The following is a 12,589-nucleotide window of genomic DNA, read 5'->3' on the forward strand; positions in this document are numbered from 1 at the left end:
TAAAATGAGTCGAATTGGTTGTAACAGTATTGATCATTGCGAGTTCATCGAAACTTAACCTATCTTATAACAATATCTAGTTTTAATTTCATTTTATACCTAATTAAGGGAATGTATTGATGCTAAATTGGTTTTAAATCGAAACCCTAAGATCGGAGGTAAATACTTTAATCTCATTCGAAATATATCGATCGAACTAAAATTGAATTACAGTTATTGATATAAATTTTCGAACAAACTTTTTATAATTACATTGTTAAAACTAACCTGAATGATAAAAGCCTTTGTGATTTTGTATCATACACATGAGTTAATATCCCACAAACCAATAAGCTACATTTTACAAGAAATCTGCCTTGTTTTTCATCATCCTAAAGTTTAAACTATGGATTTAGGCCATTTACATAATGGAGAAGTCATCATTTAAGCCATCTATTTGCCCTTTCAATCTATGTTGTTGGATGATCAAGACCGAGGACTCGCACTCGAAACCCGACCCCGAAAGTACATCCCCGATTGACCCAATTCCGGGCATTCCTGCCAATCGTTAAGTCCGAGTGTTAATATCGAATTCACTCGCCCACCTTGTCCACGATGATGAGTGTATACTGCCCTTTCAACGACCTGAGGGTTATGTATGTTTCGGAAGAATTCGCTAGATGTTTTCCGTGTAAGCCACTTTCCTACCCGCTACGTATTTCTCGTAGAACTCCGTGAAGCTTCGTCGTCGAGCTTCGTCTCTGCTTCTTCCTCCGCTATGTCTATAAGACCGATCAATCTCCTCGGGATGTTTTCCAAGTTCGTGTCGAGGAGGAACCATATGACCGTGAGCTCTACTCCCGGATGCCATGCGACTCGGCCCGCGAAGGTAATGCTTCTCGATCGTCTTTGCCTCCAATGAAATGATTGCCGCCTTACATTGGGATGATTTTGTGAGTTTTTCTGCAAAACCGGATCCTTTTTCCACCAAAATTCCAATAGAACATGGAGCATGCCAAGCAACTGGCGAAAAATAACCAAGAACCAATACTTAATTGAATTGCTATGTGGGTATATTCATATAGGTATATGTTCACTTTCATGTTTTTTTAATGTTTTATCTTTGGGTTCAAACTTAAAATGATCTGAATTTGACACGATTCGAACTTGATTACCAAACCCAAATTAAAAATTTTGAATGATCAAACACGAAAAACTTGATTGACAAGTTTTGAATAGCCCTAATCAGAACTAATCTAAACTAACTTGTACTTTAAGTTACCCGAGTCCAAAACAACTTAACCTAAAATGATAAGAGAAATTAAACTTTCAATATTCAATTCGACTTCGTACTCGAATATATGTCCGACACGGACACGATATGAAAAAAGCTAGGAAAGGAAGGTGTTTAATTAGTTACCTTACGACTAACATATCTAAAACCAGGACTGCCTGAATCATGGGAACCATCTCACTCAATCTTATGAAACGGCAACAAAATGAGGGAAACCATCAAGTCCTCCGCCAGAGAAGACAGATCCTTGGCCATGCCGTTGAACGTCGAAAGCACATGCGACCGGCTAAGCGTGATCCCGGTGCCGTCTTTGTCGATGTAAGATTGAAAAGCTTGAGTGATGGCTCCATCATGTCGATCACCGACTCGTCGGTCACGACCATGTTGTCGTCCCTTGGTCTTGCTTTAGCGTCGCCGCCAGTTTCTCGGTGAGCTCGACCATGTCGGTGATTTAAACGCGGAGTCCGGGCTAGGTTTGCCCCTGGAGATATCCATTAGGAAGGGGGTGTGAGGCCCATGAACGCAGAGCATGATTCTGAGTTCGGTTGTCGGGTCCAGACTGAAGGGTCATCCTTTGAACCGGGACAAGCTGCCTTGCGCGTTCAATTATGTGATTCACAACGAAGGGGGTGTGCACAATAGACAGGAAGCTCACAAGCGCCATTGAAATGCAAGTTGTCATCTCGATATCACCATGCTGCAAAAATTTGATAGGTTTAACGATTTTTTTCTAACATTTAAAAATGTATGGACCAAAAGAGATTTTAACATAATTTATTGACTTTAATGTAAGTTATCAATGGGGGTTCATCTCGAAATTCAAAAATTTTTCGGTTAATTATTATTTTATTGATGATGTCCACCTTAAAATTATATTTGTGTTCACCTCATTCAAAAATTTTATGTTGTTAACATATATGTTTACCCTAAAAATTATTTGTGAAATATGTCATTGTATTTTACCCTAAATTTTTAGGTTAAATAGTTAACCACACATAATACTATATAAGAATTTATATTTAATATATCAAGGTTACATAATCTATGTATCATTAGTAAATCAGATGATGACATGTCATTAAAAATCTGATTTACTAATAGTACATAAAATTTATACACCGAAAATTCATTAAATATACATTTTTAATTAATTATATATTTTTAATTTTATTGGAGTGTAATTTTTTAATGAAATGTTATTATCTACAAATTTAGACATGAATATTTATGAATTATATATAATATCACTTGTTTTAATAAGTCCTATGTATAGAGTTAATTCACCATTAGCCATTGGATTAGTAAGAAGCAATGCAACTAACCCTGAGGGATTGAACGGCGAAATATGTTAAAATGACCCTTAACCATCAAAAGCAATCCCATGGCTGCTGATTCCGGCCACCGGAAACTCACCATGATCCCGCCGATGACAGTTCCGGTGACTTTCCCGACCGATAGTATGATTAAAAGCGCAAAAAACCTTTCCCATGTGGCCTGCTGGCCCTTCAAACTCCGTGAAATCAATCTTAAGTCCCACCCAGAAGAAGAGAAGAGGGTAAAAAAGCAGGCTCAACATGTAGTTGAGATTCCTGATCGCCCATTTCGATATCCGCCCCTCCGTCGGCAAGGAAAGCCCCGCCAGGAACGAGCTCAGGTAAGGGTTGTAGCCGAACCAAGCGCCGCAGCTGCATATGATCGCCATGAAAGCCATGGATAACACCAGGTGCGGCCCCTTGAGCGCTTTCCCTTCGGGGTTCTCGTTGTTAACCCAGTCCAAGAAGGACGGCTAGATCTTCGCCGCCACCGACGTCTGTATCACGAGCGCCGACAGTATCTTGACGACGTGCTTGACCATTTCCCTCGCGGTCGAAATCCTCATCAAGGGGAAAAATATGAAGCTGACGCAGAGGAAGACCATGCCTATCATGTCGGAGTGAATGCCTGCGACGACGGCGAGCTTACCAATGTCGGATTTCCCGATCTTGAGATTCTTTATGAGTCGGGTCAATATGTGAGAGCGGGTGCCCGCGAGAGTGACCGAAAGGACGATGGTTATGACGACCATGTTGCTCTTGGTACCATAATGTAGCCATGGGGTCAGAACGGAGGTTAACAGAAACGTGATAACAAGCTAGCGTAGCGACTACCGTATGGCGAGCCGGTGACTTGAAGATGACGTAAGGGTCCATTTCTAAGCCTAGAACGAAGGTGTATAGAATCATCCCAAAATCAACAACGTTGTCCATGTTTAGAGCAGATTGATCCCCAAATGAATCTCGTATGGCTTGCATCGAAGCAAGAAATATCCTTACCTGCATGTATATGAGATAACGTGCGTCACAAGGATTAAATGCAATTATAACGCATACCCTCACCAAGATGTGGTTCCGTCACTGCATATCATACAAAGTGTGAAAACAATAAAGATGAGAGACATACAAGAATATCAGAAATGATTTGAGGTTGAGATAAAGGCTTTAAGAGTTGGTGAAGAATCTTGCTCAGAATAAAAGTGGCAACGATAGCTACTAACTTCCACGATCCGCTCATCATACTGTTGGCTACATATTTTAAGCATTGTCTTTGCCCGGTGCTGTTTGATGGCGGCGGCGCTATTGGCCGAGATTTCGAGGACATTGTATATTCGTATCTTGTTTGTCTATTTGTGTTGCTTGTTCTTTTTTATCTGTGATTTTAAATCTAAATAGACAGTTAACTAGAAATTAACTATCGAGGGTTTTCTGATTTGAATGACAATGTCGTCTCGTCGTGATTTTTTAAAATATTTTGTAAAAGTAAAAATATACGTAAATCAAGAATATTTGATTTGTTTCGGGATAAATTTTCATGAGTGGATGTAAATTGCTGCCTTGTATACAGGAGTAAATGAGGAAATTCAAACATTTGAGTGATCTAGGACAACATTAATCCGATGGTATCCAAGACAGAAGACTAGGGTCTCGTCAACAGGTGTCCAAAATTTTGACACTCATGAAGACATGCACATGGAAAATGATATTTACACTTGGCTTGATATTACAAATTGATCCCTAAATTTAATAATTTTTTAACTTAATACTCAAGTTTTTATTGGAACAATTTTATATTTGAATTTTAAAAAAATTGATATCAGATATTAATGTGTCATTTTAAAAACTAATCAAGTTATTATATATGATACTGATATTTTAATCCGTAAAAATGTTACGTCAACAACTTGATTCTTGTTAAAACGAGAAATCAATATATATATTTTTTTGAGAATTTTTGAAATTCGAATATTAAATTGAGGGCCTACAAACAGAAATTGAACTATATCAAGCCATTACCGTTAGAGTTTGTGCTAAGAAAACGATCTTGAATACTTTAAGCCAATAAAATAAAACCTTTGATGATTTAGTACTGAAGTAAAATTTAACATAGTTATTAATATTTATATATTCTATTTATTTGATTATATTTTAAATAAATTAATGAATTTAACTATTTGTATTTATAAAATCTCTCAATTTTATCCAACACCTGAAAACTTTAAAAAATATAGAATTATAAAAATATTAAAAAATTGACATTATAAATTAACCAATTCATGGATGACCCTCTTGGGACAAAAGTGAAAGCTTCACAGCTAATTGATTTCATGATATTGGGTTAATACCAACACCGTTATTATTAACATCACCAAACTCCAAATCTTTCACAGTATCGAACTCTATTGCACATGTAAAAACGGAAGCACGAATTTATGTTAGAAAAGTGAAGTTAAAAAAATTATATTAAAATTAACAATCGCACGCCCAAATACACCTTCGATTCACCGCTGTATATGATTGTTTGTGTTCCCATTTTCGACTGCATTAAGCGAGCCTACGTATTGGCTGGTCAAGCTTGAAAGATGATCCGAAGGTGAAAGAACGAAAGCAAGGCCGAGTTATTAAACATGTATTGAATAAAATTTTCGCAAATAATATTCAGATAATGCAAAGTATCTATATATAACCAACAGCAGATCGAATAACAACCCAACAAGCAAAAGCCTACAAAACTTGATATATGAGTAGCAGCAAAGTTAGCATAATTGAATGAGATAACAAGAACCGTACACATATAGGACAGGTTTGGACAAGCCCTAACTACCATGATAAAATTGAAAATCTCCTCTCATTAATATTCCATCAAACCCAAATGCCCAATGGCTACAAAAAAGGGAGGGGAGAAGATTTTTTTTCCTTCCTTTTTTACAGGAACACTTTTGGAAGCACGAAATAAATGTCTAAAGCATACATACCTCGGATCAATGACATGTGTTTTGTGTGTATGGTACGTATGTATCATCAGCAGGCACATCCTCCAGCCGGTTGCTGCGACTGGGATGAATTTGGGTTTGAAGACTTAAGATTGACATCGACCATGTCTTCTTGTTTTGTTGAAGAAAGTGTTTCCATTCCAGGTAAAGCAGCCGCAATCTTCCTAAATAGAGCCTGTCATCGAACAGGAAGTGTGAGAGGACTTGCTAGCAACTATATTGCTTTAACTCTATTTTTCTTCAAGTACTCGCATCCGACAGCCATGTTCGAGCAATACAAAGAAACGGGTATGGAGATATGGCCCTCCAAATATACGGACAAACTTTGGAAATTGCCCAACTTTCACACCCATGTCCAAGTAACTTAAGCAATGCTTGCAATAATTGTCATGCAATTGAAGAACAAATGTTGCTTCCACTAAATATAGTGGAGTTGATAAAGAAGTGAGAAACAAAAAAGACTAAGCAAACTTTCAGTGAATAGAAGATTGGTCTCAAATCATAATATCATGGCAAAATGAAAAAGAAGCCAATGCCATATGACAATACATTGACCTAAGCCTAACCACAATAATTTCCAATCTGCATCGAGAATGCAGTCAAATTATAGGAATAATCATATGATAGGTTAAACATGGTCTACCTTGATATTGAAGCCAGCCTTGGCACTAGTTTCGATGAACATAACATTGAATTCAAGAGCCTTGGCTTCAGCTTCCTCAACCGAGACTTGCCTGTCAAAACAACCACAAAATGCACAATGATCAAACACAAATCAGGCAGTTAAATTCAGGACCTGGGGAAATTATTTATGCATAAATTAAAGTAATGAAAATTAATGTCTACTTAATTTCACTAGAAAGTACAATCATAATAACAAATTAATATTACCTTTGTCCACAAGATCGGTTTTGTTCCCAACAAGCACAATTATAACGTCACTAACGCGTTCAGTCCTCACCTCTTCAATCCACTTTGAAGTATTTTGGAAGGATTGCCTACCTACAACATCAAAATTAAAGTTAGCAACTTCAAGCACTTAATTGAGCAGATGAATATCAATCTGTGAGAGTGTATCCCACAAAATGGGCACATACATAAACATAACAACTGGAATCCAAATCAGGACAACAAAGTGAAATGACAACATACTTGCAACATCATAGACAATGACTGCCACGGAGGAATCCCTAATGTAACTAGGAATAAGACTCCTGAATCTTTCCTGTCCTGCCGTATCCCTGTAATAAAGATTTAAGTAGATACAGATTAAAGATATCAATCTTAACACACAGCTCAGAGAACCTATCTTGTATTCAATCCTTGGTAACAATGTTACTAAATACTTCATATTATGACATCAAAATCAAGCATTCCAACTAATAAATTAAACCAAAATGCAAAATCAGCATCTAAATACGAATGCACCCTTTGGCTTTGCTTGGTAAGGTGAAAAGAAAATATACAATACGAAAAATTGAAGGCGATGATGTATAGAAAGATAATATATATATATATATACATAATTGTTATTGCCATTAGTGTGCTTGGCAAGGAAAAAAAGGGAAAGAATTTTTTTTCTGTTATTTGCTTAGAGTTGAAAAAAGAGGAAAGGAAATGATTTGTTTTCATTCATTAGTATGGAAAACGACTATCTTTGCTATTTTTTTCCTCTTACATTTCCTTCTAACCATGCATACTCAATTTATTTTCTTTCAAAATTTTCCAGTCTCCGCTGTACGCATTCCTCTTTTCCACTCAACCAACCACGAGACAAACAAAAATCCAGGAATACAGCAATATAGTTTCATGCTGAATATGATACAGCAATACAGCAAAACGCATTCACTGGTAAAGCGTCCCCCCCCAACACATATATATTAAATAGAACAAGAGTTTGGAGAGAAATGCAAACATACTCCGAAAGAGAAGAATCTAAATTGTGTGCAACTAGTAAGCACAGTTTAGATATAAACCCATAAAAATCCATAATACAGTAGATAAATTTAGCATAAAATTGATGTCTTACCAGAGCTGCAATCGAACTGTCCGATCTTCGAGGTACATTGTTTTTGACAGAAAGTCAATACCAATGGTAGCCTGGTTAACAAATTCGAGAAACAGATAACCTTAGAATCTAAAAGAACAAAGAAACTCAGCAAAACTATAAGAAATATGAACCTAATCAATACCAAAAAAAATCAAAGGAACGATCAGATCCAAACTAATAAGAAAGCTCGGAATAAAAACCCAAAGAAACACAAAGAGAATCGTAAAAATTGAGAGAAATACCTGGTAAGTGTTATCGAATTTATCGTACATGAAGCGAGTGATGATACTGGTCTTGCCGACGGACTGATCCCCCAAGAAAACAAGCTTGTATTTGGCCAGAGCTGAAACTGGAGCCATGGTGATTCGGATCTAGGTTAAACAGACACTACGGATCGTATCGAGAAGGGATCCGAACTCAATATCTCACCGGAAACAATTACAAAGGTATCGCCGGAGAGAACGAGATCGGTGATCGAGATCCCTAGCGTCTTTTATTATTATTAATTTTTATAATTTTTTGGTGGTTTTTTATTGTTCGCAGTCGGTATTTATATTCGGGGAGTGGGAAAGGCCAAAATGATGTTGAATAGATTTCATTAAAAAAAAAAAAGAGCCGGGCCGACTCAAATTGGACCTTTTCACGGTGAGTTTATACTTTCTCAAAATAGAACACACACGTACTTATAAAGTTAATTACACAGACTGTCCTTGACCTATAGTCTTTATTTTAAATTGATCATCAAAATTTAAAACTCGTTCTAAATTAGTTCCTAAACTTTAAAGCACTTTATATCATCCTTCAAACTATAGATATCATTTCATTTTAATTTTTTTTGTTAACGTGTTGTTAACTCTACTGGTTAAAAAAATTAATATGTTTTTAAAGGTACTAAGAATTCAATAGTGAATTTTCAAAACCTTATAAAACAAATTTTTTTTTACAATAACACGAGTTTAGTTTCTAGGATCATTGGAAAACCAACAGTATTAATGACACGTTAATAATTTGATCAAAATAGAATGATGCTTATAGTTTATGGAGTGGTATAAAATATATTAAAATTTAAGGATCAATTTAGAATGGGTCAAAGTTTGGAAGTTGATAGAATATTTAAAAGTTTAAAGAGTAATTTAAAATAAAAGTCATAGTTTAGGGACCTCTTGTGCAATTAACTCAATAAATGTTTATATACAATATTTCTTACATCTATGTGGCGGATGTGATAAATTTTGATTCTATCCCCTTTTTATTTGTTTTTCATATAGATTAACAGATATATTTAACATTAGACTAGTCTGCCATCATTTTCTGAGGAAGTTAAGCCACTTTGGCCTTCTGCAACATCATCAATCTCCTTCTACTTGCAGCTTCTCCATGTTCACCGAGTTTCGCAAGGTGCGCCATTCGCCTTTTCCATGATTCGGAACCGCCCGATTGATACGAATTATGTTCCGACTCAGTATCAGATACCTCAGGGCTCTCGATCTCCTCATTGGTCGCTTCGTTCGAAACCCGGATTATCTGCTTCAATCTCTCCACCACCTGGCTCATCTTCGGCCTGCCCTTGGGGCTTTTTGATAAACAATCGTCTGCTAACTTGGCAATGTCTCTAGCGGCACTGATCGAAAACCGGTTTTCGAGTCGCGGATCCATTATTGACTTGAACTTCTTACCATCTGCAGGGAAGAGCTTCACCCAATCCAACAGTATCTGCTCTGGTTTTGCACGGCCTCGTTCCAACGACCGCCTGCCCGTAAGAATCTCGTACAGTACCACGCCAAAGCTCCATACATCGCTCTTATCCGTAAGGTGTCCGGTCTCGATGTAATCAGGAGCAGCATAGCCAAAAGTCCCTACAGCCTGGCAAGAAATAGAAACAAGTACAGCTTGTTACTTTCATCAGTACTGCAACAGGATTCATCATCTTACTGAATAGCCCCAAAAGGGAATGAACATTTAATACTAACGGCTGTCGAAACATGCGTGTCTCCAGCCATTGGCCCCTCCCTCGCGAGCCCGAAATCCGACAGCTTCGGATTAAACTTCTCATCCAGTAACACATTGGAGGCTTTGAAATCTCTATATATCACCTAGCATCATCATGAAACAAAAGATCGAGAACAACAATCAGAGACCAGTGACCAGCAAAACAAAGAGCACGGTTTATATATGTTCCAAGCATTGCGGTTTTAGTACATGTAAGGAAACGAAATGCATAGTTAGTGTTTTAGATAGGAACCTGAACTTCTAAACCCTCATGCAGATAAGATAATCCTTCGGCTGCTCCGAGTATAATATGCAATCTTGTTACCCAAGAAAGAGGCGGGAACGCCCGACCGAAAAGATGATCTTCTAAGCTCTTGTTTTGCAAGAACTCGTATACCAGAAGACGCTGAATCGCTCTTTCTCCATTGACAGCACAGTATCCTATGAGTTTGACGAGATTCGGGTGCTCGACGATTCCGAGAAATTGAACTTCCGTCACCCATTGTTTATGTCCCTATATGGATTAACAGCACCATGAAACATCAGTCACAGCAAATGATTCTCTCAAGTAACAAATAAGAAGGGTGACATAAAGAAGTCTTGGAATGAACAATTTGTTTTTTGTTCTTCTCTTTTCGACATCCCATGCCATAATCGATTTCCGAGAACAATCAATGGATTTTCAATCCATTGCATACCGAAATCGGTGTCGGAATTACGAAAGACGGAAGAGCAAGTAAAAGAGAAAGATATCAACAGTCGTGAAATTGAGCCATCTTATTTGAATGGAAGCTTTATGATTCATGGTTCCAGGAAGGTAAATTAGTCCTTGATGATCAAACACAAAACACAAATAAAGTCTGAAGGAAAGCAATTTTCTCTTCCTTTTTTTTCCTCTTAACCAAACTGGACCTTGAGGGTTCAAAATGCTTGACAACTCAGAAGCTTGGGAAATTGCATCAAATGATCATTGTGGTTGAATCAGAGTTCAATAATTTGTTGTAACATTAAAGTCAACCCCTTTAATGGCTTCCCAAGTAAGATTTAAACTGATTAATGATAAACGCTCAAGCACTCTGATTGAATCTTTTGCAACTCTCACAAATAAACATGAACCTCATATTTCCAATCAGTGTTTTTTTTTGGCAACAAATAATCCCCAGAAAACTACATAAAAAATGGAGATTTAAACGTAGAGAGTGCAAAATTAAACATTTCAGATATACGAAATCGAATCATCGACAAAAAAAAATACATAAACTGTATAAAAATTTAAAACTTCTAAATGTGTCACCCATTACTCCTCGGTTCTTACCTAATTAGAGGGACAAAGTTATTCATTGGAATCATAGACCAAATTTCTAAAGAACACAAACGCCATGACATGTTAAGCAAACACAGGAGGAAACTAAAATCATATTTTCTAGCCTTCCAAACAGAGAAAGGAAAAAAGAAAAGTGAAAATCACTACCTGCAAGCCATTCTCGTTAAGCTTTTTAATAGCAACCACGGCAGGCTCACCTTTTCCACCAACAGGCTTGATTGAGCCTTTATAAACACTCCCGAACCCGCCTTCACCGATCTTAAGCAACGAATTGAAATCATGAGTGGCTTGTCTAAGCTCCGAGAAAGAAAAGACCCTCAGATTATGAGCTCTCTCTTCGTACAACTCCGGTAAGCTGCGCGGAGAAGCTGCCGAGCAAGAGGATTTTGTGATCATCGGATCAGCACCGGAGTGTCCTTTCAACTCGGGGGCTGATCTTTGTCGTCCCTTGCTCCGACTCTTGTCCTTGAAGTAGTGAAAACACTTCATTGCATGGAATTTCATAAGCAAGAAACGTGAATTCTTGCTGAATCACACCAGGACGATAGAAAATGAAAAAGAAAAAGGAAATTAAGAAAAACCCAGTTGGGGAAACGAACTGCCAGTGGTGAAAACCGGAAGGAAAAATTGAACCGTGTATAGAAATCAAAGTGAATTTAGTCATGGAAGTTGGGGAGGCAGAGGCGAAGTATAAAAGGTACCAATAGTTTTATTACCTAATTGGGCACTCGATTATTTCTTTTATTTTGTTAAGTAATTGGGTTATTCACAATTTGACCCTTGTTAAGTATCTATATTATCATTTTCGTCCTCTTTTATTCAAAAATAATCGATGCCCCACAAAAAATATGGCATGTGTCACGTTCTTATTGGTAGTTTTATTGTGGGAAAACTTGGATTGAGACAATAGTTTATGTACCAAAGTGAAATAAAAAATGTTTAGGTATTAAAATAGAAAAAATAGCATGATTTAAGAAATCAAACCTTGAATGTATATTGTTTTCGATTAGGCTTAATACTCTATTTAATTCTTGAATTATATTTTTATTCCACTTTGATACCTCTTTTTTTTGGGGTCTATCTCTATACTTAAACTATCATTTTCTTCGTTAACTTTTTGGATAAATCAAAAGAAAATAATCATTTATGTACTAAAATGAAAAATATGTATCATTCACGGGCTATGTTCAATATTAAGCCGCTTTGATTATTTGACTGATGGTTTGGTTTGGGAAGCATCCATGAAATTGAAGATAGTCAGAGTGTTTTTCCTTTCTATTGGTCCTTTGAAAAATAAGAAAACAATTATTTAAATATTGGTTTCCAATGAATTTAATGTGCAGATTTACCTTTAGCAAATAGAAACTGTTTTTATATTAATCTAATATTATTTTTAGGCTGAGCAACGAAATTGAGAAAATTGAAAAATCGACACGAATCGAGTAAAATGATTCGGTTCAGTTCGGTTTGACCTTATACGGTTCGGTTTTCGGGTTGGTTTAAAGTCTCAATTCTATTGATTCGGTTCGGTTCGGGTTTTTCATATGGAACCCATTTGTTCCATATTAAACCGAATAGAAATTTTTTTAAAAAAAATTATAGTTTAAAGTGAATTTTTCATTGAAAAAATGATAAACCGAACCGAAA

General features: G+C 36.6%; 2 protein-coding genes and 1 pseudogene across 2 annotated transcripts; all 3 read right to left on the bottom strand.

Moving 5' to 3' along the window:
* Positions 1-400: 400 nt before the first annotated feature.
* Positions 401-3,910, bottom strand: LOC120209006 (annotated as a pseudogene).
* A 1,398-nt stretch (positions 3,911-5,308) lies between these two features.
* LOC120209008 (ras-related protein RABH1b-like) lies at positions 5,309-8,137 on the bottom strand. Its single transcript, XM_039208102.1, has 6 exons — positions 7,872-8,137; positions 7,609-7,679; positions 6,732-6,820; positions 6,472-6,581; positions 6,223-6,315; positions 5,309-5,754 (listed from the first exon to the last, which is right to left on the bottom strand). Exons 1-6 carry the CDS (start codon positions 7,986-7,988, stop codon positions 5,608-5,610), a joined length of 627 nt encoding a protein of 208 aa, XP_039064033.1. The 5' UTR covers positions 7,989-8,137; the 3' UTR covers positions 5,309-5,607.
* A 660-nt stretch (positions 8,138-8,797) lies between these two features.
* Positions 8,798-11,605, bottom strand: LOC120209009 (probable serine/threonine-protein kinase PBL19). Its single transcript, XM_039208103.1, has 4 exons — positions 11,090-11,605; positions 9,872-10,132; positions 9,600-9,722; positions 8,798-9,492 (listed from the first exon to the last, which is right to left on the bottom strand). Exons 1-4 carry the CDS (start codon positions 11,444-11,446, stop codon positions 8,950-8,952), a joined length of 1,284 nt encoding a protein of 427 aa, XP_039064034.1. The 5' UTR covers positions 11,447-11,605; the 3' UTR covers positions 8,798-8,949.
* Positions 11,606-12,589: the final 984 nt, after the last annotated feature.

This window comes from Hibiscus syriacus, unplaced genomic scaffold (assembly GCF_006381635.1).
Source record: "Hibiscus syriacus cultivar Baekdansim isolate YM2019G1 unplaced genomic scaffold, ASM638163v2 tig00018040_pilon, whole genome shotgun sequence".
NCBI classification, from domain to species: domain Eukaryota; kingdom Viridiplantae; phylum Streptophyta; class Magnoliopsida; order Malvales; family Malvaceae; genus Hibiscus; species Hibiscus syriacus.